The sequence below is a fragment of the Pholis gunnellus genome (assembly GCF_910591455.1).
Source record: "Pholis gunnellus genome assembly, chromosome: 8".
NCBI lineage: Eukaryota > Metazoa > Chordata > Actinopteri > Perciformes > Pholidae > Pholis > Pholis gunnellus.
Window position 1 is genome coordinate 27841175 of NC_136534.1, and position 24563 is coordinate 27865737.

Here is a 24563-nt window from a genome sequence, read left to right on the forward strand (position 1 = left end):
CTCGTTCAGGTACACACTAAAACCTTCAACATCCTCGTTCAGGTACACACTAAAACCTTCAGCATCCTCGTTCAGGTACACACTAAAACCTTCAGCATCCTCGTTCAGGTACACACTAAAACCTTCAGCATCCTCGTTCAGGTACACACTAAAACCTTCAACATCGTCGTTCAGGTACACACTAAAACCTTCAGCATCCTCGTTCAGGTACACACTAAAACCTTCAGCATCCTCGTTCAGGTACACACTAAAACCTTCAGCATCCTCGTTCAGGTACACACTAAAACCTTCAACATCCTCGTTCAGGTACACACTAAAACCTTCAGCATCCTCGTTCAGGTACACACTAAAACCTTCAACCTCCTCGTTCAGGTACACACTAAAACCTTCAGCATCCTCGTTCAGGTACACACTAAAACCTTCAGCATCCTCGTTCAGGTACACACTAAAACCTTCAACCTCCTCGTTCAGGTACACACTAAAACCTTCAGCATCCTCGTTCAGGTACACACTAAAACCTTCAACCTCCTCGTTCAGGTACACACTGAAACCTTCAGCATCCTCGTTCAGGTACACACTAAAACCTTCAGCATCCTCGTTCAGGTACACACTAAAACCTTCAACATCCTCGTTCAGGTACACACTAAAACCTTCAGCATCCTCGTTCAGGTACACACTAAAACCTTCAGCATCCTCGTTCAGGTACACACTAAAACCTTCAACATCCTCGTTCAGGTACACACTAAAACCTTCAGCATCCTCGTTCAGGTACACACTAAAACCTTCAGCATCCTCGTTCAGGTACACACTAAAACCTTCAGCATCCTCGTTCAGGTACACACTAAAACCTTCAACATCGTCGTTCAGGTACACACTAAAACCTTCAGCATCCTCGTTCAGGTACACACTAAAACCTTCAGCATCCTCGTTCAGGTACACACTAAAACCTTCAGCATCCTCGTTCAGGTACACACTAAAACCTTCAACATCCTCGTTCAGGTACACACTAAAACCTTCAGCATCCTCGTTCAGGTACACACTAAAACCTTCAACCTCCTCGTTCAGGTACACACTAAAACCTTCAACCTCCTCGTTCAGGTACACACTAAAACCTTCAGCATCCTCGTTCAGGTACACACTAAAACCTTCAACCTCCTCGTTCAGGTACACACTGAAACCTTCAGCATCCTCGTTCAGGTACACACTAAAACCTTCAACCTCCTCGTTCAGGTACACACTAAAACCTTCAACCTCCTCGTTCAGGTACACACTGAAACCTTCAACCTCCTCCTTCAGGTACACACTAAAACCTTCAACCTCCTCGTTCAGGTACACACTGAAACCTTCAACCTCCTCGTTCAGGTACACACTAAAACCTTCAGCATCCTCGTTCAGGTACACACTAAAACCTTCAGCATCCTCGTTCAGGTACACACTAAAACCTTCAACCTCCTCGTTCAGGTACACACTGAAACCTTCAGCATCCTCGTTCAGGTACACACTAAAACCTTCAGCATCCTCGTTCAGGTACACACTAAAACCTTCAACATCGTCGTTCAGGTACACACTAAAACCTTCAGCATCCTCGTTCAGGTACACACTAAAACCTTCAGCATCCTCGTTCAGGTACACACTAAAACCTTCAACCTCCTCGTTCAGGTACACACTGAAACCTTCAGCATCCTCGTTCAGGTACACACTAAAACCTTCAGCATCCTCGTTCAGGTACACACTAAAACCTTCAACCTCCTCGTTCAGGTACACACTGAAACCTTCAGCATCCTCGTTCAGGTACACACTAAAACCTTCAGCATCCTCGTTCAGGTACACACTAAAACCTTCAGCATCCTCGTTCAGGTACACAGGTTTTCAGCAAATTATTTCAAAAGAAGAATATGTTGTTCATAAAAACCAGCACAGACGTTTTTGTCACTTCCTCCTTCAACAGGATGTAGGCGGTGATGCGATCACAACCTCAACATGGTAATTGTGTCCAATCAGAAGTCCATTTATTGATTGGTTCTAATTAGTGCACAAAATTTCTTCACATAATTTTTTCACTTCTAAAATGATTCTTTCGGTTGATGTGTGATTCCTCTCAGCTGCATGCAGGTGGATGATATTATCACAATGTGGGCCACAATGAGTCACAAGGTCTGCTTGTATGTCTGTCTTTTATTATTATTAATTTCCCGCTTAAGCAAAAAATTCCTGAAATTATAACTGATAGGAATGACAAATCTTTCTCTATAACATCTTACTCACCAACTTCATCTTTACAAGAACTGTATCCATCAGCAAAACAACAGATTAGATTTCCCTCTCAATGAAAGTGAAACCACAGGAGGACATTTCTCCCAAAACACCTGCTGCACCTGATCAACACACTACAGGTGTGTGTGTTTATAACCTGATCAACACACTACAGGTGTGTGTGTTTATAACCTGATCAACACACTACAGGTGTGTTTATAACCTGATCAACACACTACAGGTGTGTTTATAACCCAGGGCCCTATTCCTCGTACGTGGCTAACTGAGTTAGCCGGATAATTTCCAGGATGAGATTACATAAGTCAGGCTTTTCGGTTCCTCGAAGCAAGTTTGGAAAAATCACCATAGCAACACATCCATAAGCCTGAACCTGCTCCAGAGCAGGCTTGAGCTAGATCCGCTGGATCAGCTCCACTCCCCCGGAAACAAGTGTCAGCTCCTCTTCCTCAGAGATCCACCGATGAGGAAGCGATATTAGTCAGATCAGCGTTTTATAGGGAGAGAGTTCTTCCAGATCGCCAAGATCCGTTATCACATCATGATGACTTCCTGTACGAGCGCTATCGATTCTGCCGACAAGGAATCATTTATTTAAAGACCTTCTCGAGCCGTACATTGAACACCACACGCCATCTACTGTCTCACGGACTGATGCAGCCTCGCTGTGGAGCGATGCTTCATGATGTAGTGTCGGTGATGTGGAGAACATCGGGAAAGCCGCTGCATGCCGTGCTGTTCATAACGTTTATTTGGCGATTAAGAAACTTCTGGATGTGTTCATTACATCACCATGGCAACATGTTGTATTGATCACCATTGTGAATAATGTGTGTGTGCTTAGTGTTTACTTGCTCCCGTGTCCTCTTGATGGCTGGTTGAACTACATGATGGTTGAAAGCATCATAATGATATGACAGTATTATTAGTACACCATAGATATCATTACTGTAGAACATGATTAAGGTGGACTCATGATAAGAATAGAGAGAATTACACACAATTTATTTTCACCGCTTATTATGAATAATACACACACACTGATCCGCCCATACACAGATTCACACACACATATTCAAACTCCTATTCTATATGGTAAATATATATATATATATATATATATATATATATATATATATATATATATAGTACATGATACATAAGCGCATACAGTACATATATCCTCATAAGTATCTATTAATTGGTATCAGTTAGATTCTCTTTGGGCTTGTTTTTATCTACTTATTCTGAACGAGTTGATATAATTATTTTCGCTATAGATCTCATTGATGATGCGTTCCATTAAGCCTACTGCCAGCAGCACATTTAAAGAAATATCATCTGATTGATTGGGGTGATGAGGCTCTTAAATTAACCGATACATTTTCCCAACACTTGCGCATTTAACTTGTCTGTGATATGTCACCATGCTTCTCGTCGCCCTCGCAGCGTTAGATTTCACCATGATTATGGTCTTGAATTCTTCGTATGCGTTCATGATCATCTCCTGCTCATCAGCGGAGTAAAAAGAGGCTCTTTCTTTGCGTTTATTTGCCGTTGTACTGTTAGAGAATCATGGTTTCGGTGATCGACGCTTCCCCCTTTTGAAGTAGGACGGACACGCGCAACGATCCTGATGACTGACATCTGGTTCAAATTAACGAGACTGTTTGAGCGGATCAGCCTTTGAGGAACCGAGATAGCCTGATGTCAATCATCCAGTTCATTTAAGCTGATAATAGGACATTTGATCGACTTAGTTCAACCACGTAGGGCCCTGGTGTGTTTGTTTATAACCTGATCAACACACTACAGGTGTGTGTGTTTATAACAGACAGCTCGTGGTGCCCTCATGTGTTTCATTCATATTTACATTCCAGGATTAGAGTTGGTGAGTGAAATGTTCTCATAAGTGATGGAATGTAACATGAAGCATGAAACCAGTAGTGTGTGTGCTAACAGGTGGTTTATGTTCCAGCTCTCTCCGTACGATAACCTCCTCCTCTGCCAGCCGGTCTCCTCTCCTCTCCCTCTCAGGTCAGCACAACAACTCACAATACAAGTCTTTGAAGGTTTCAGCTCCTCAGTCACGCTGAGCATGAGTCAGAACTAAGAAACTCACGTGTTGTTCATGTCAACTAGAACAAGTGAAGGTCCCACAATGCATCATGTGGAATGAGTCTGTTAACCATCTGTTATGTATTTATTAGTACTACTTTAACAATAATACTGTGTGTGTGTGTGTCTGTGTCTGTGTCTGTGTCTGTGTGTGTGTGTGTGTGTGTGTGTGTGTGTGTCTCTGTGTGTGTGTGTGTGTGTGTGTGTGTGTGTGTGTGTCTCTGTGTGTGTGTGTGTGTGTGTGTGTGTGTGTGTGTCTGTCTCTGTGTGTGTGTGTGTGTGTGTGTGTGTGTGTGTGTGTGTGTGTGTGTGTGTGTGTGTGTGTGTGTGTGTGTGTGTGTGTGTCTCACAGTGGTGCCAGCTTCCTGAAGCTCCTCCAGAACCTCGGTCCAGAGAACACCTGCACGCTGCTGCTCGCCGTCCTCACTGAACACAAACTGCTGCTCCACTCGTTGCGTCCCGACGTCCTGACCTCCGTCAGCGAGGCCCTCGTCTCCGTAAGTCTCCACGTATATTATAGTTATTATGCATTAATGATCTCTTTAATGGTGCAGCTCATTTTATATATATAATACTTTATAAACTGCTGGTAGTTTCATCATTTATTCGTTGATTCATAATCTGAATCTGTGAAGTAACTAAAGCTGTCGGATCAAAGTAGAAGTAGAAGTATACAGAACATGGAAATACTCATGTTTAGTACAAGTACCTCAGAACTACTATCTTTCCACCACACACACACAGTAACCCTGGTCCCTCTAACCCTGATCCCCCCTGGTCTCTCCTGGTCTCTCCTGGTCTCTCTGACCCTGGTCTCTCCTGGTCTCTCCTGGTCTCTCTGATCCTGGTCTCTCCTGGTCTCACCTGGTCTCTCTGATCCTGGTCTCTCCTGGTCCCTCCTGGTCTCTCCTGGTCCCTCCTGGTCTCTCCTGGTCCCTCTAACCCTGGTCCCTCCTGGTCCCTCTAACCCTGGTCTCTCCTGGTCTCTCCTGGTCTCTCCTGGTCCCTCCTGGTCTCTCCTGGTCTCTCCTGGTCTCTCCTGGTCCCTCCTGGTCTCTCCTGGTCCCTCTAACCCTGGTCTCTCCTGGTCCCTCCTGGTCCCTCCTGGTCTCTCCTGGTCTCTCCTGGTCTCTCCTGGTCTCTCTGACCCTGGTCTCTGTGTCTCTAGATGAGCTTTCCCCTGCGGTGGCTGTGTCCCTACATCCCTCTGTGTCCGCTGCAGATGGCCGACGTTCTTCTGGCTCCGATGCCGTTCATCGTCGGGGTTCACTCGAGCTACTTCGACCTGTACGACCCCCCCACTGATGTGGTCTGTGTGGACCTGGACACCAACACCATCTTCCAGTGAGTCCGTGACTGCAGGGTTGTTGTGTTTATGAACGATAGATAGATAGATAGATAGATAGATAGATAGATAAACTGTGGCAGTGAGAACTCTGTTGGAGAGACTTTAGTTTTCATTCTTTTATAAACTGCTGGTGGTTTAATCTGTAATAATACTTCACCTAAGTACTTGACTAGATGTACTTATGATAAAATAAAAGTTGTTGTTTTTGGATTTTACTGAAACTTTAAGTTTTCTCTCTCAGGTCAGAGGACAAGAAGCCGTTGTCATGGCGATCGTTACCCAGGAAACACGGAAAGACTCTGTTCAACACCCTCAGCGGCCTCCACAAGACGCTGGAGAAGAGTGAGACAGCGCAGGCTTTTCAAAATAAAGTTCCTCTGATGACATGAATCATGTATAAGACCTCTGACCCATCGTCAGCATCAGGAGCCTCACACAGACTCACTTCCTGTCATCAGAGAGTCTCTACAGTTCACGAGACGATTCTTATTAAACACTCTTTCCTCCTCCTGCAGTCTGCACTCCCGGCCAGGAGGAGGCGACGCTGGAGTTCCTTTTGACTGACTACGACCAGATCTACCGGAGCCAGAAGCAGCTGGAGCTGGAGATCCAGGAGGCCTTCCTCTTCTTCATGAGCTGCCTGCTGAGAGGCTACCGCAGCTTCCTGCTGCCCATCACCCAGGCTCCCTCTGACACCACCACGGACTGCAGTTCACTGTTCAACCTGCAGGGTGAGTGAGGGGGTGATGGTTTATCAGAGTATTGATCAGAGTATTGATCAGAGTATTGATCAGGGTAGTGATCAGAGTATTGATCAGAGTAGTGATCAGAGTATTGATCAGAGTATTGATCAGAGTATTGATCAGGGTAGTGATCAGAGTATTGATCAGAGTATTGATCAGGGTAGTGATCAGAGTATTGATCAGGGTAGTGATCAGAGTATTGATCAGAGTATTGATCAGGGTAGTGATCAGAGTATTGATCAGAGTATTGATCAGGGTAGTGATCAGAGTATTGATCAGAGTATTGATCAGGACTGATGATGGTTTATCAGAGTATTGATCAGAGTATTGATCAGAGTATTGATCAGAGTAGTGATCAGAGTATTGATCAGAGTATTGATCAGGGTAGTGATCAGAGTATTGATCAGGACTGATGATGGTTTATCAGAGTATTGATCAGAGTATTAATCAGAGTAGTGATCAGGGTAGTGATCAGAGTATTGATCAGGACTGATGATGGTTTATCAGAGTATTTATCAGAGTATTAATCAGAGTAGTGATCAGGGTAGTGATCAGAGTAGTGATCAGAGTATTGATCAGAGTATTGATCAGGGTATTGATCAGAGTAGTGATCAGAGTAGTGATCAGGGTATTGATCAGAGTATTGATCAGGACTGATGATGGTTTATCAGAGTATTGATCAGAGTAGTGATCACGGTATTGATCAGAGTATTGATCAGGACTGATGTTGGTTTATCAGAGTATTGATCAGAGTATTGATCAGAGTATTGATCAGAGTATTGATCAGGACTGATGATGGTTTATCAGAGTAGTGATCAGAGTATTGATCAGGGTATTGATCAGAGTATTGATCAGAGTAGTGATCAGGACTGATGTTGATTTATCAGAGTATTGATCAGAGTATTGATCAGAGTATTGATCAGAGTAGTGATCAGAGTATTGATCAGAGTATTGATCAGGACTGATGATGGTTTATCAGAGTATTGATCAGAGTATTGATCAGAGTATTGATCAGGACTGATGATGGTTTATCAGAGTATTGATCAGGACTGTGACTGATGACCTCCTGCAGGTTTCCTGAAGTCTCGGGATCGAACGCAGCAGAAGATCTACGGTCAGTTGACGAGGACTCAGATGTTCACCCAGTTCATTGAGGAGTGTTCCTTTGTCAGCGACCGACACGCCTGCCTCGAGTTCTTCGACGAGTGCGTCCAAAAGGTGATCCACCATCTTCTCTCTGAGTATCACTCACATTCTTCTCTGTAGAAGACAAAGCGTCTCACTGAGAAGGAACTGTTAGCATCAGCAGCATAATAACATGAGAGAATATGAATAGATCCAAAGAGTGCTGGAGTGAATGGTAGAGAACTAGATTACTTTATGTACAATAACTACGTCTATACAGTGGACTACTATTAAAACAAAGGGGTCTTAAAATGTATAGGAAGGTTAGAGCAGCCTGTTACTCATCATTAATAGAACGATCGACACCATTGATCATTACATCCTGTTACAGAGACTAGAACATTTGATCAGCATCAAAGGAACCGCACTAAGCTGGTTTAAGTCCTATTTATCAGATCGATCTCAGTTTGTAAACGATGAACACCAACGTTAGTCATGGAGTTCCACAAGGTTCTGTGTTTGGACCAGTTTTATTCACCTTATATATGCTTCCTTTAGGCAATATAATCAGAAAACACTCTATAAACCTTCATTGCTATGCAGATGATACTCAATTATGTCTCTCGATCAAGATGAAACCAACCAGCTCTCTAAACTTCAAGCAGCCTTAAGGACATAAAAACCTGGATGAGCTGCAACTTCCTGATGTTAAACTCAGACAAAACTGAAGTTATTGATCTAGAAATCAATTATCTAAAATATATATATTAGTGCTGGGCAACGATTCAAATTTTGTATCGCGATTAATCGCATTGTGATGCACAAAGTTCATAATGAATCTAAAGTAGTGTTTTGTTCTCTTTCATGTTAAAGTGCTGCTCTATGAACTAAAGGTCAACAACATTTGGTGTAAACACTTTAAACTCATCAGGTTCTTGTTAACAGCAGGATTCTCTTCACACAGCAGCAGTTATAACACAGTTATAATGATTCTGATCATAGATATTCAGCGTGTTCACAACTTTATCTTCATGTGTCAGAGATGAATTTAAATATACATCTTGAAACCTGCAAACCTATCTACGTCATGTTTTAATGTTTGTTAAACTCTCAGTAGTGATAACTAAATGATATGATTATTATACATATTACAAACTAAACACTTTAAAACTCTAAACAATAATTTAAATGAATCATTTATTTGTTGGTATGTTGGTCAGACACTATGCTACGCTGATTAGCGTAACATGTGTGATGTTTGTTATAAATGTACGTTGGTACATAGAGGGTGATGAGAAGCTGTACATGGAGGGACTTAGGACCCAGGGGAATGTAGGGGAAGGAAACAGGAAGAGACGGAAGAGACGCCACACACACAGCTGTTCACCGCTCGCTGCCGGTTCTTGTGTTAAAAATGTCGCTAACGCGTTAAGTTGCCCAGCACTAATGTATGTGAGCGGACGTGCCTGATTCATTAAATGGTGCGGAGGTGAATGAAGGCCGTCCTGAGGTTTGTTTATCGGGGAGTTAAAGGACACATCCTGATCAAAGGTAACTCTGAGATTCCTCCCGGTGTTGCTGGATGCATATCATAACATCTAGCACCTTTATTCACCTCCGTAACATTTAATAAATCAGGCACGTCCGCTCTCAAAGCCATGCAGAAACATAGTTCATGCATACTTCTAGACGACTGTGATTCCTGATCATCAGGCTGCTCTAAGTCTCCTAAATCTCTCCAGCTGATCCAGAATGCTGCAGCTCGTGTTCTAACAAGAACTAAAATCTTGACAAGCACACTAGTGAAATGTGAAACTAGAGAATGATCAGACATGAAGGACGAGGAGAGAGAAAGGCTTCTTCTCTCTTTAGTTTGTCTTGCTGTCTCCTGTCCTCCTCCATGCTTCCTAATTGGACTTTCATTGACTTGTTATTCTGTGAGGAGTTTGTGTTCTCTTGCTTTTAAACCGTGTAGCCTGAAGTAGATTATGATCAGAATCAGGCCCAGAAGATGTCATAACTGAATGTTCTACTCTGTTTGTTGGTCACCAGGTGGACGTGGAGAAGCCGGAGGAGGTGAGGCTGATCGATCTGGATGAGACTCACGGTGGAGAACACACCGTGTTCATCATGCCTCCTGAAGAACCACAGGAGCCTGACGGGTCCGAGTGTCCGGCGCTGTACAGGTAGACGAGTCCGACCGTGTCCCTGAGGGTCTGAGGGTCTGAGTTTCTCTTTATGGATGCTGATGTCATTTCCTTTCCTCGTGTCCAGTTATGAAACCTTCCCCACACTAAAGCCGGAGCTCTTTGAGCGGCCTCAGGACCAGGACCAGCTCCGGGTCCCGACCAAGGGCAGCGCCCCGAGTAGCCCCGCCCCCCGCCGCACCAAACAGGTACAGCAGCACACACACAAATGATGAAGTATAGTGTGTGTGTGTGTGTGTGTATATAAAGACGGTCAGACTGTGACGGACAAACCGTTCTGACAGCCATTAACAGCAGCACATACGATCATAGACTGACTTCAACAGTGGAATCAATGTTGTTTCTAATGAGTTCATAACCCAGACTGAGATCAATAAAATCCCTTCGTCAACACAAACACCACTTCCTGTTGCATAATGTAAACAGAATCCAGGAAACAGAGTATCTCAGACGTCGCCGTCTTCTCTGTCTTTGACCTCTCAGGAGATCAAGTTGGCCCAGAAGAGAGCTCAGAAGTACTCCGCGGTGCCGGACATGTGGTCCAAGTGCCTGCTGGGTCACTGTTACGGCCTCTGGTTCATCTACCTGCCCACCTTCGTGAGGGCCGAGGCCTCCAAGGTGCGAGCGCTGCACACGGCCTACGACGTCCTGAAGCACACGGAGAACAGGAAGGTGGTGCTGCCGGACGAGGTGAGGACCGAGTCAGGGTTCTCCTGGTACTGGGTACTGAATACACACTGTGTACTACGTAGTGTGTTGTTGGTCTCCTCTTAAACATCACTGTGTGGTTGTGTGTGTGTGTGTGTGTGTGACTGTGTGTGTACTCAGGTGTGTTACAGGATCCTGATGCAGCTCTGTGGTCAGTACGGTCAGCCGGTTCTCGCTGTTCGAGTCCTGCTGGAGATGAAGAAGGCTGGAATCACCCCGAACACCATCACCTACGGATACTACAACAAGGTTTACTGATGCTACGCACACATGCAGTCATTACATCAGCTGTCTCACTGCTTTCACCTCATTTAGTTTAACATGTTTTACTAATACCACAGTATAGATCTGTTCCAAGTCAAAGTCCTGTGTTTAGTTATTTACTGTATTAAAGAGAGTCGATGTCCAGAGAATTCTAAAATCAACAGTAATATACATCAGGTACATAAACAGTATATGATCACATGTCCTCTGTCCTCAGGCCGTGCTGGAGAGCAAGTGGCCGTCCACCAATCAGGGAGGACGTCTCCGCTGGGCCAAGCTGAGGAACGTCCTATTGGCTGTGGCTCAGTTCAGGCAGCCAATCAGACGGCAGCAGAAGAGCGGATCAGTGGGGTCACGAGGTCAGAAATATAAATATCATTAGTCCTGTACTTGTACTTTATACTGTACTACATCTCAGAGGTACATATTGTACTTTATTGGCTGGCTGAAGGTTAACAGGTACATTCTAGTTTTCGATGTCTCCTGATGACTCACGATGTCTCCTGATGACTCACGATGTCTCCTGATGACTCATTCCAGTCTTAAACGTCATTCTCACTCACAGCATCCTTCATCAGTCACAAAGTCAAATATTCATCTGCTGAGAAGTTAGTCGGCCTGGATAAAGAAGGAAATGAAGAACATCATGATGTCCTTTATTCTGATTCTGTTGTTCTTTAGAAGAAGCCACGACGGACCAGAAGCCCCTCCCCCACTCACTTCTGATTCGTCAGTCCAGTTGGAGCGGTTTGTCTGAGAGCTCCAGTCACGAGTCTCTGACTCTGGTGAAGAGCAGCAGCCTGAACAGCATGAAGACAGACAGTAAGACAGACAGGAGGACAGACAGGAGGACAGACAGGAGGACAGACAGAGAGACAGACAGGAGGACAGACAGGAGGACAGACAGAGAGACAGACAGAGAGACAGACAGGAGGACAGACAGGAGGACAGACAGGAGGACAGACAGGAGGACAGACAGAGAGACAGACAGAGAGACAGACAGGAGGACAGACAGGAGGACAGACAGGAGGACAGACAGTGAGACAGACAGGAGGACAGACAGGAGGACAGACAGGAGGACAGACAGAGAGACAGACAGGAGGACAGACAGTAAGACAGACAGGAGGACAGACAGGAGGACAGACAGGAGGACAGACAGGAGGACAGACAGAGAGACAGACAGGAGGACAGACAGTAAGACAGACAGGAGGACAGACAGGGGGACAGACAGGAGGACAGACAGGAGGACAGACAGAGAGACAGACAGGAGGACAGACAGGAGGACAGACAGGGGGACAGACAGTAAGACAGACAGGAGGACAGACAGAGAGACAGACAGGAGGACAGACAGGAGGACAGACAGTAAGACAGACAGGAGGACAGACAGGAGGACAGACAGTAAGACAGACAGGGGGACAGACAGGAGGACAGACAGTGGGACAGACAGACGCCATCACGTCCTCACTGTCTCATTGATTCTTCTGCTGTTTCACGTCTTTAAAGGCTTCATTCTGAAGCTTCTTATTGAGGTTTTTCTTCATTCACAGCCTGATTTAAACATTTTATTTTTTTAAAAAGGGAAAACTTTTATTTTTTCTGTCAGTATTTTCTGATTTATGAAGTCATACAAAGACAGATCCAACATCTGTAAAAAGAACATTAATCCAACGTTCAGATTATTCCTCTTAAATGCAGCAATAATAATAATAAGATAATGAATCCTCTTCAGCTGTTTGTCTCCCGTTTCCATGTTAAATAAAGTGCTGAGTCATTCTTAATACCTCCCACAGAGGTGGCGCTCTGTAAGAAGCCCGTCCTCCATGACTCAGCGACTAACGGCTGCAGCGAGTCCGTCTCCTGTAAGCCTCCGATGGGACGCCCCCCTGCGGTGCCCCCCGGTGGCCTCCTGGTCCGGAGGAGTGAGGTCTGCCTCTCCACCTTCTACAAAGAATGTGCTGAGTCGGCCGACTCAGAGCCGGACTGCAGCTGCCAGCCGGCAGAGAGAGACGGCAGGTTGGCGAGAACAGAAAGTAGCTTTAGTTAACTTTGAGTCGATCTTTAGTCACTTTGTGATTTCTATGCTTGGATTACTGACTTCTGTCTTTGATGTCACTTTGAGATGTTTGAAGGCTCTTAAATCTTTCTTCATGTGCTTTGATTTATTTAAAGGTAGAGAATAGAGTTAAACTTCATGTCATGGACTCAAGTTAAAGCAGAAGCGTTTAAAATACTCCACACGATCACGACGTCCTGTAACCACGTCCTGTTTTACTTCTCTGACCTTCACCTGTAGACTTGCAGGGACGAGAGACTCTGCCGGCAGAAACAAAGTCGTAGACGAGAACTCCAACAACGTCTCCACCCCGAGCCGAGGAGGTCTAGCTGGGAAACTCCAGCAGCTTCTGACTCCAACGAGACACAGAATGTCTGTTAGACGAGCAGCTAGCGTGGACGACCGGAGAGGAAGAGGAGGAGGAGGAGGAGGAAGTGGGATAGGACGAAGAGTCTCTGAACAGAGGCAGTCCAGGAAAGCTCAAGTGGCTGAAACTCTGCTGAAAGCCAAAGAGAGGCTCGTCAGCGCCACCTCAGAGGTTTGAGCTACGAGTTTCTCTCTCATTCAGCGTCAACTGAGACAAACGGATTTATGTTTGTTACAAACAATTCAAGTTCACTTCAATTCTTCGTGTCACAATTTGAGTTAGAATTGATACGTAGACAGTTAATGTCCACTAGAGTCTCATGGTGGTGATGTAGACAGTTAATGTCCACTAGAGTCTCATGGTGGTGATGTAGACAGTTAATGTCCACTAGAGTCTCATGGTGGTGATGATGTAGACAGTTAATGTCCACTAGAGTCTCATGGTGGTGATGTAGACAGTTAATGTCCACTAGAGTCTCATGGTGGTGATGTAGACAGTTAATGTCCACTAGAGTCTCATGGTGGTGATGATGTAGACAGTTAATGTCCACTAGAGTCTCATGGTGGTGATGTAGACAGTTAATGTCCACTAGAGTCTCATGGTGGTGGTGATGTAGACAGTTAATGTCCACTAGAGTCTCATGGTGGTGATGATGTAGACAGTTAATGTCCACTAGAGTCTCATGGTGGTGATGTAGACAGTTAATGTCCACTAGAGTCTCATGGTGGTGATGTAGACAGTTAATGTCCACTAGAGTCTCATGGTGGTGATGATGTAGACAGTTAATGTCCACTAGAGTCTCATGGTGGTGATGATGTAGACAGTTAATGTCCACTAGAGTCTCATGGTGGTGATGATGTAGACAGTTAATGTCCACTAGAGTCTCATGGTGGTGATGTAGACAGTTAATGTCCACTAGAGTCTCATGGTGATGATGATGTAGACAGTTAATGTCCACTAGAGTCTCATGGTGGTGATGATGTAGACAGTTAATGTCCACTAGAGTCTCATGGTGGTGATGTAGACAGTTAATGTCCACTAGAGTCTCATGGTGGTGGTGATGTAGACAGTTAATGTCCACTAGAGTCTCATGGTGATGATGTAGACAGTTAATGTCCACTAGAGTCTCATGGTGGTGGTGATGTAGACAGTTAATGTCCACTAGAGTCTCATGGTGGTGATGATGTAGACAGTTAATGTCCACTAGAGTCTCATGGTGGTGATGTAGACAGTTAATGTCCACTAGAGTCTCATGGTGGTGATGTAGACAGTTAATGTCCACTAGAGTCTCATGGTGGTGATGATGTAGACAGTTAATGTCCACTAGAGTCTCATGGTGGTGATGTAGACAGTTAATGTCCACTAGAGTCTCATGGTGGTGATGATGTAGACAGTTAATGTCCACTAGAGTCTCATGGTGGTGATGATGTAGACAGTTAATGTCCACTAGAGTCTCATGGTGGTGATGATGTAGACAGTTAATGTCCACTAGAGTCTCATGGTGGTGATGTAGACAGTTAATGTCCACTAGAGTCTCATGGTGATGATGATGTAGACAGTTAATGTCCACTAGAGTCTCATGGTGATGTGTAGACAGTTAATGTCCACTAGAGTCTCATGGTGGTGATGATGTAGACAGTTAATGTCCACTAGAGTCTCATGGTGGTGATGTAGACAGTTAATGTCCACTAGAGTCTCATGGTGATGATGTAGACAGTTAATGTCCACTAGAGTCTCATGGTGATGATGTAGACAGTTAATGTCCACTAGAGTCTCATGGTGGTGGTGATGTAGACAGTTAATGTCCACTAGAGTCTCATGGTGGTGATGTAGACAGTTAATGTCCACTAGAGTCTCATGGTGGTGATGTAGACAGTTAATGTCCACTAGAGTCTCATGGTGGTGATGATGTAGACAGTTAATGTCCACTAGAGTCTCATGGTGGTGATGTAGACAGTTAATGTCCACTAGAGTCTCATGGTGGTGATGATGTAGACAGTTAATGTCCACTAGAGTCTCATGGTGGTGATGATGTAGACAGTTAATGTCCACTAGAGTCTCATGGTGGTGATGTAGACAGTTAATGTCCACTAGAGTCTCATGGTGGTGATGTAGACAGTTAATGTCCACTAGAGTCTCATGGTGGTGATGATGTAGACAGTTAATGTCCACTAGAGTCTCATGGTGGTGATGTAGACAGTTAATGTCCACTAGAGTCTCATGGTGGTGGTGATGTAGACAGTTAATGTCCACTAGAGTCTCATGGTGGTGATGTAGACAGTTAATGTCCACTAGAGTCTCATGGTGGTGATGATGTAGACAGTTAATGTCCACTAGAGTCTCATGGTGGTGATGTAGACAGTTAATGTCCACTAGAGTCTCATGGTGGTGATGATGTAGACAGTTAATGTCCACTAGAGTCTCATGGTGGTGATGATGTAGACAGTTAATGTCCACTAGAGTCTCATGGTGGTGATGATGTAGACAGTTAATGTCCACTAGAGTCTCATGGTGGTGATGATGTAGACAGTTAATGTCCACTAGAGTCTCATGGTGGTGATGTAGACAGTTAATGTCCACTAGAGTCTCATGGTGGTGATGTAGACAGTTAATGTCCACTAGAGTCTCATGGTGGTGATGATGTAGACAGTTAATGTCCACTAGAGTCTCATGGTGGTGATGTAGACAGTTAATGTCCACTAGAGTCTCATGGTGATGATGATGTAGACAGTTAATGTCCACTAGAGTCTCATGGTGGTGATGATGTAGACAGTTAATGTCCACTAGAGTCTCATGGTGGTGATGTAGACAGTTAATGTCCACTAGAGTCTCATGGTGGTGATGTAGACAGTTAATGTCCACTAGAGTCTCATGGTGGTGATGATGTAGACAGTTAATGTCCACTAGAGTCTCATGGTGGTGATGATGTAGACAGTTAATGTCCACTAGAGTCTCATGGTGGTGATGATGTAGACAGTTAATGTCCACTAGAGTCTCATGGTGGTGATGTAGACAGTTAATGTCCACTAGAGTCTCATGGTGATGATGTAGACAGTTAATGTCCACTAGAGTCTCATGGTGGTGATGATGTAGACAGTTAATGTCCACTAGAGTCTCATGGTGGTGATGATGTAGACAGTTAATGTCCACTAGAGTCTCATGGTGATGATGATGTAGACAGTTAATGTCCACTAGAGTCTCATGGTGGTGATGTAGACAGTTAATGTCCACTAGAGTCTCATGGTGATGATGTAGACAGTTAATGTCCACTAGAGTCTCATGGTGGTGATGATGTAGACAGTTAATGTCCACTAGAGTCTCATGGTGGTGATGATGTAGACAGTTAATGTCCACTAGAGTCTCATGGTGATGATGTAGACAGTTAATCTAGACCGTGTCCTCTCCTCTCAGAGTTCGTTGTCCGTAGGAAGTGACCTGGACTTGACGGACACGCCCTGTCCAGCCTTTCCCATACGGCGGTCCTGGGATGCCAACCAAGAGGGGACGGGCCTCGAGGTAACGTGGTCCCTGTCAGACAATGAATCGTCAGTTCTTGAGGTTTTATTAGACCCTGAATAGATTGTTTCCAGTCAAGCTACTTTACACTATTACTGCTATTTTACTCTTTACTTCACAGTTTGAGAATATAAATGAAATGCTGTGATGATGATTGGACGAGTGTTACGCCCTCTATCAGGACTTTACAGGATGTGAATGCTTCCTCCTCTGTGTCCAGGTGTTGATGTCCAGCTGCTCCCTGTGTCGCAGCTGTAACTCGTTGGTCTACGACGAGGAGATCATGGCCGGCTGGACGTCGGACGACTCCAACCTGAACTCGTGCTGTCCATTCTGCTGCTCGTCCTTCGTCCCCTTCCTGAGCGCTGAGGTCTGTGACCTGGGACCTGTCGGGAGGTACGGACTAGTTAGTCGTGGTAGTTCGTAGTGATAATCAGTTAGTAGTAATAGTTAGCAGTAGTAGTAGTAGTAGTAGTAGTAGTAGTAGTAGTAGTAGTAGTAGTTAAATAAAACCCGTCATGGTCCGGAACCCTTGCAGACTAGATGTTATGATGGTCTGAAGTGAGTCATTCCATTGTCCAGAGAGAGGGTTGTTGGTTGGGGCAACTGTGGCTAAGTGGAGCGCAGGGCCGTCCTTCAATCAAGGATCGGCGGTTCGATCCCCGGCTCTGCGAGTCGCATGCGTCCTTGAGCACATTGAGACACTTAACCCCCCAAAACATTGCTCCTGTAGCTGTGCCTACGGTGTAAGTGACAGAATCTGAATTATAAGTCGCTTTGGATAAAAGCTAAATGACTGTAATGTAATGTTATGGTTGAGTTGGTTTCAGATCTCAGAAGAGGTTTTTCCAGATCCTGGTTCTGTGATGGGGACTAAACTGAATGTCCTACATTTGTAGCTCTACCAGCTACGATCTCAGCTAACGTCACTCCATCTTAAGTCTTCCTCCTTGTCCTCTTCTCTGAGTGCGGAGCGCACCAACTGGAACGTGGAGGACGAGGTGGAGGGCGCTGTGAGGCCCCCCGGTGGTCAGGAGGCCTCTCTGCGAAACCAGTGTAACGGTGTGAGGGAGGACTCCAGCTCTGAGACCAGCAGCTACTCAGAGAACAGCAGAACCACCACGGTAACATGCACGTTAAATGTGTCTCTTCAGCCTCTCGTCTGCCATGCTTCCCGTTACGATGGCGTTCTCTAACTCCCCCTCAGGCTTCCTCGGTGGGCGGAGCCCCCCAGGTGACGGTGGCCTACCTGAGCCCTCTGGTCCTGAGGAAGGAGCTGGAGAGTCTGCTAGAGAACGAGGGCGAGGCGGTCCTGGCCCAGCCTCAATTCCTGGAAAACCACTCCATCATCTTCTGGAACCTGGTGTGGTATTTCCAGCGCCTCGGTCTGCCCAGTAACCTGCTGCAGCTGGTCAGGGCCTCGTCACTGGTCAGCCAGCTCTCACAGGTAGCACGGAGTCTGATGTGGTCCTTAGGGGACAGTTCACTTTCTCTTTGGTTCTGGACCAACAGCCAGTCAGAGTTTTCACAACACAAACCTGCTCAAGAGTCTCGAAACAATCAAAAAGCTGCAGATCTACAGAAGCTTAAATCACAATTTAAAATGCAAACAAATGTTTGCAATTAATTCAAATTTAAAATCAAAGACCAAAACTTATTAAATGGCAATTTGATATTTTAGTCGACTGACCAGATGTCCACCAAATAGTCGAAACAGAAATCCTAGTTTGAATAAAATCAAGGTGCCATTAAAGACAACAAACTGTTTGTGTCCTCGTTTCCCAGTCGGAGAACTCGGCTGTGAGAGTTCGGCTCCTCTGGGACACCTTGACCCCCGACACAGACCAGTGGCCCCCCCTCTACATCCTTTGGAGGATCCACAGTAAGACAACACACAGGAACTCAACTCTTTCCAATTTGTTTAACTCTTTCATGAGACTCCACCTACGTCCTTCTTCCACCAGGTGGCGTCCCGATGAGGAGCTACAGCTGGCGGAAACACAACCACCCGTTCACGCTGTCCTTCCTGGAGGAGGTGCTGCGCTGGATCGGCATGAACGAGGTGCACAAGGCTGTCACCCTCTTCCTGGATACGCTGGACAAACAGCTGGGATCCGCCTGGACTCAGAGGTGGGGGTTAAGCTATGGTTACACTGGGGTTAAACCAGGGTTAAACCAGGGTTTTACTGAGGTTATACTGGGGTTATACTGGGGTTAAACCGGGGTTATACCCGGGTTATACTGGGGTTACACTGGGGTTAAACCGGGGTTACACTGGGGTTAAACCAGGGTTTTACTGAGGTTATACTGGGGTTATACTGGGGTTAAACCGGGGTTATACCCGGGTTATACTGGGGTTACACTGGGGTTAAATCAGGGTTTTACTGAGGTTATACTGGGGTTACACTGGGGTTAAACCAGGGTTTTACTGAGGTTATACTGGGGTTATACTGGGGTTAAACCGGGGTTATACCCGGGTTATACTGGGGTTACACTGGGGTTAAATCAGGGTTTTACTGAGGTTAAATCAGGGTTACACTGGGGTTAAACCAGGGTTAAACCAGGGTTTTACTGAGGTTATACTGGGGTTATACTGGGGTTAAACCGGGGTTATACCCGGGTTATACTGGGGTTACACTGGGGTTAAACCGGGGTTACACTGGGGTTAAACCAGGGTTTTACTGAGGTTATACTGGGGTTATACTGGGGTTAAACCGGGGTTATACTGAGGCTATACTGGGGTTATACTGGGGTTAAACCGGGGTTATACTGAGGTTATACTGGGGTTATACTGGGGTTAAACCGGGGTTATACCCGGGTTATACTGGGGTTACACTGGGGTTAAACCAGGGTTAAACCAGGGTTTTACTGAGGTTATACTGGGGTTATACTGGGGTTAAACCGGGGTTATACCCGGGTTATACTGGGGTTACACTGGGGTTAAACCGGGGTTACACTGGGGTTAAACCAGGGTTTTACTGAGGTTATACTGGGGTTATACTGGGGTTAAACCGGGGTTATACTGAGGCTATACTGGGGTTATACTGGGGTTAAACCGGGGTTATACTGAGGTTATACTGGGGTTATACTGGGGTTAAACCGGGGTTATACCCGGGTTATACTGGGGTTACACTGGGGTTAAATCAGGGTTTTACTGAGGTTAAACCGGGGTTATACCCGGGTTAAACCGGGGTTACACTGAGGTTTCACCACTGGACAGTTTCACAGTTGAGCCAGATTTTTTATGTTTTTGAATGAGATTAAAAAAGACTTCACATTTTAATTATTATAAAGTCTACAGCTTTTTTATTTACTCTTTGTTTGTGTGTGTTGTGTGTTTGTAAGGAGTTTGTACAGAGAGTTCCTCTTCCTCACCCTGGCAGCTATGGGCAAAGACCACGTTGGTAAGACTCACACCTCATCCTAACAAAGCTTTCAAGAGCAATAACACAAAATCACTCTAGTGAGCACACGTCACACATGAACTGTGAAAGGAATAGAACCACGTTCAATACGAAGCTACAGCCAGCAGCTGCCTAGCTTAGCTTAGTTTAGCTTAGCATAAAGACTGGAAACAGTGAGCGATTCAGGGTTCAGGTTCTCGTTCAAGGACACTTCAACATGCAGACCTTCGGAGCCACCTTCTCTCTCACAATCCCCGTCTATAATCTATTATACATCTATAAAGTGGAAGTTCACCAGTTCAGTGACATTTAAGGACATAACCAATGAACCGGTTAGAACGGCTCATAGTGTGAACGCAGCATCAGAAGAGTCCTGCAGCGGGTAGACCTGCTGGACTTTCACCAGTTCAGAACTGTTTTTTAACATCAGATTATTTTAATATGAAATGATATCGATAGATTGATGGTGGAAGCACTGATGCAGAACGAGCTCCGGCATCGAGCCAGTGAAGCCTCAAACAGGGACGACATCAGTAACACGTCGCTTTATTAGGTTTGGATTCATGTTGGTGCAGTTAATGACGGTTTAAACGGTTTGATCTCAGGGCTCATATTAACGGGTCTGGGTTTGACTAAGAGTTGAATCCTCAGAGTTTTTTAAAGATAAAGTAAAGATCCAGGATGCTGCAGGTTTGTGTCCCAGTAAAATAGTTCTTAGGTGATCCTTGGTCTCAGTTCCCACATTTAAGGTGCAGCTTTGATCCTCCGACACTAACGCTGCTGAGGGAATCGATACACATCACAGATACCCGTCTGCTCTTCCTCCTCAGCTGCGTTCGATAAGAAGTACAAGGCAGCGTACTCCCGGCTCAGCGGCTCTCTGGGTCGAGAGGAGCTCCGGAGGAAAAGAGCTCAGCCTCCTGGACCCAAAGCGGTGGACTGCAGACGCTGCTTCCACCCGCCGCTCGAGTGCTGATCCTCGTCCTGCAGCGTTCATCCCTGTGAGGGGGGGACTACAAAACCCAGAACCCCCCACTGCCTCTGCCTGCTTGTGTTCTTCTCCTCTCTACTGCCTCCTGGTGGACGTCGGAGCGATGCGCTCCTTCCTGTCCCGTTTGCCTCGTCGCTGTGAATCCAGATGCTCTTTGTCTTCGTCGTCCTGAAAGTAGGTCCGGCCGAGATCAATGCTCCGGTCTGTGACGTCTGAATAAAAGGAGGTCACTTCACGTCCAGAAGAATCCGCTAAATCGCTGTGAACTTTGTGTTTGTCCTTGTTTATTTAACTCCAGATGATTAAAACCAGATCAGACTTCAACAACCTCTGTAGTTGTTTGATGTCAGATATTCTGTCAGCAGTGACCGAGGACGACCGTTTCATTTTAATTATAAAAGGTGGAATAAGAGGCGGAGCAGAGATCCATGAAACTCGCGTTCAAACAAATTCTTCAAGAAGACTTCAGAAACATTTAAAGAAATCACGAACAAGCAATTCTCCCTGAACCGTCCGTCTGTGTTTGTCGTTTCTCTTCATGAAGCTACTGAGCGTTAAGTGATGGATCCTTCCCACCACAATAAAGGTCTTCCAAAGACTGTCGGACAGTTTTATTTTGAAGCTACAACATAGTTTAAAGTTTCCTCATCAGCCCTCAAATCCGTTTGACCAGTTCGTGGACTAAAGACCACAGTGACATGAAGGCAGCGCGACTCTAATAGAAGCTTTCAGCTGCATCTTAAGGTCCGATCAGAGTTCCCACATGATGGAAGCTGAGGTCTGTTTACTGATGAAGACCATGAGGTGCAGCTGAAACCCCTGAAGACCGAGTAAGTGGACTTTTGAGCTCAGATAAACAGACATTTATTTTGGTTTAGCTTCTTCTTCACCTTGATCCCTGAACCTCATGATGTCTCAGTCTCACCTGAAACCAGGTTCTAAAGCTGTCGGACTAATAGATAGAAATGTACATTTATTCTGTTCCTCACATTGTAACCACAATATTGTTGTTGCCTCAACAGTAACTTTCTAATCTTTGTCCAGTTTGTTTGTTTGAGAGACTTCCAGTCTGTCAGCTGACCAGTTCATCCACCTGCTGTCGTCACTGAGCCGCATCCACCAACTGTGTTGCTCCAGGGTATCAGCAGGTATCGGCAGGTATCGGCAGGTATCGGCAGGGTATCGGCAGGGTATCGGCAGGTATCGGCAGGTATCGGCCGGTATCAGCAGGTAATCAGCAGGTATCAGCAGGTATCAGCAGGGTATCAGCAGGTATCAGCAGGTAATCAGCAGGTATCAGCAGGGTATCAGCAGGTATCAGCAGGTATCAGCAGGGTATCAGTCGGGTATCAGCAGGGTATCTGCCGGGTATCAGTCGGGTATCTGCAGGGTATCAGCAGGGTATCTGCCGGGTGTCTGCAGGGATGCCGGTGCCTGCTGGGACTGATGGGTTCGGGTTCAGCTGTAGATGTAGACTTGGTACTAACTTGATGAGAGTTTCAACAACAAAAGCTGCTGTTAAGTTTCTCTGACAAAACTCTTTAATTTAACATCTAACCCGACTCAGTTCCCCCAGTTCAGGTTTCACGAGGGAAATAAGCTTAAAGAAAACAGGAAGCGGGTTCTCAGTGTAACACACAGGGATTCAATGAAAAGATTTAAATCAGAGTCATCCAGTTCATTTCCTGCTGCAGACGGGTGCCCTGGAGCAAACGTTTACTGAACCTGAATCTGCAGTTTGCATGAAACTAAAAATGGAAATCTACTGTTGATTGTGTGAGTGAAGCACAACAGAGTGAATTCACTGCAGCAGAATGAATCACCACTCTGTTTATTTTACTGCTCCACTCTGTTTATTTTAATGCACCACTCTGGTTATTTTAACGCTCCACTCTGTTTATTTTAATGCACCACTCTGGTTATTTTAATGCACCACTCTGGTTATTTTAATGCACCACTCTGGTTATTTTAACGCTCCACTCTGTTTATTTTACTGCTCCACTCTGTTTATTTTAATGCACCACTCTGGTTATTTTAACGCTCCACTCTGTTTATTTTAATGCACCACTCTGGTTATTTTAACGCTCCACTCTGTTTATTTTAATGCACCACTCTGGTTATTTTAACGCTCCACTCTGTTTATTTTAATGCACCACTCTGGTTATTTTAACGCTCCACTCTGTTTATTTTAATGCACCACTCTGGTTATTTAAATGCACCACTCTGGTTATTTTAATGCTCCACTCTGTTTATTTTAATGCACCACTCTGGTTATTTTACTGCTCCACTCTGGTTATTTTAATGCTTCGTCAGGTTTCAATTGACGGAATTTGACTTGAATTTTGTGTTTTGCTGCTTGTTTTATTAGTTGGATGATGACAACAGAGTATTTAAAATAGATAATTGTATTTGTTGTAATTTATAAATGTTGTTTTAGTTGTAAATGTTTTGTTTTTTTAAAGAAAACACAAAAATAAAAGACGGGGATGAGCCCCAAATGTCTCATTTTGTGCTGCTTCGATTCTTACAAATAGAAAACAGATTTAAATTATTAACTCATTTATTATTTTAAATCTAATTATTATAATTAGCACACCAGTGAATTAACCTTCATTTCATAATTAGCCTCAGAGACTCTCAGTGCTGTGAAGTTACTGCAATCTAAACCGGAAGTTAGACGAGCCTGCCTTCAAAATAATAGTACAGTAAGCACTTAATAAATTCAGTATTTATGCTAATTTTTGAACTTAGTGTTACAGCAATCGAGTCACATCATCACAAAACACATATCTGAAATAATATATTAAAAAACACAAACTATTAACTCAAACTAAATAATGAATACTCACAGTATGAAGTAAAGCAGCTTCAGGACAGTTTCAGCACCACGCTGCCAGACAGCGCCCCGTTAGCCCCGCCCCACAGCCCAGTGCCTCAAAACAAACGCACCTTCACGATTAATAACATTAAAGTTAACCCCTTACATTTTATCTTTCGGAGTCTGAACATCTTCAAGGCTTAAACAATGATGTGTTTACTCAACGGAGGTTTGGTAAATCATTTTTGCCGAATTCATATTTTGTTTCTTAATCATAATGATATTACATTTAAAACTTTTTAATAAATAAAATAAAATTTATAAAAATAAATAAATTTAGATGTTTAAAGTCTCCTAAAACAGCAGCATTTTAAAAATTAGTTTAAAATTATGTTTTTATAATATAACAAATATTTGTTTTCAGAAGACTAATATAAACCTCCTAAATATATAATTTACATGTTTGGTTTTTAACAATCCTGAAAGGTGACACGCTTTCTGTTTTATTTTGAAAGTACTGACCGGATGTGGTGTGTTTCCGTGTTCCGGACTCACAGACTGGACTCACCTCCAACCGGTCCAGTTTGTCACCTGTAGGACGGAACCAGTGAGGGGAACCGGGAGAAGGTG

At 44.7% G+C, this 24563-nt stretch overlaps 1 protein-coding gene across 7 annotated transcripts in view; it reads left to right on the plus strand.

The window, feature by feature from the left end:
- The window catches only part of dennd4b (DENN/MADD domain containing 4B), a 37923-nt gene extending 14306 nt beyond the window's left edge, over positions 1-23617 (plus strand). For 2 of the 7 annotated variants that reach the window (XM_079165243.1, XM_079165244.1), the window contains 22 exons: positions 4250-4308; positions 4742-4886; positions 5558-5733; positions 5979-6079; positions 6253-6468; positions 7553-7698; positions 9658-9791; positions 9880-10000; positions 10296-10502; positions 10641-10769; positions 11002-11143; positions 11466-11606; positions 12575-12797; positions 13078-13375; positions 16616-16720; positions 16941-17116; positions 17688-17844; positions 17928-18167; positions 18506-18602; positions 18685-18850; positions 20066-20124; positions 20955-23617. In XM_079165243.1, the coding sequence (XP_079021369.1) occupies positions 4250-4308; positions 4742-4886; positions 5558-5733; positions 5979-6079; positions 6253-6468; positions 7553-7698; positions 9658-9791; positions 9880-10000; positions 10296-10502; positions 10641-10769; positions 11002-11143; positions 11466-11606; positions 12575-12797; positions 13078-13375; positions 16616-16720; positions 16941-17116; positions 17688-17844; positions 17928-18167; positions 18506-18602; positions 18685-18850; positions 20066-20124; positions 20955-21100 (3384 nt within the window). In that variant the 3' untranslated portion in view covers positions 21101-23617. Of the gene's footprint in view, positions 1-4249; positions 4309-4741; positions 4887-5557; positions 5734-5978; positions 6080-6252; positions 6469-7552; positions 7699-9657; positions 9792-9879; positions 10001-10295; positions 10503-10640; positions 10770-11001; positions 11144-11465; positions 11607-12574; positions 12798-13077; positions 13376-16615; positions 16721-16940; positions 17845-17927; positions 18168-18505; positions 18603-18684; positions 18851-20065; positions 20125-20954 lie in introns of those variants that run through there. The other 5 variants (XR_013767198.1, XR_013767197.1, XR_013767199.1 and 2 more) reach the window with 5 other exon arrangements.
- Positions 23618-24563: the final 946 nt, after the last annotated feature.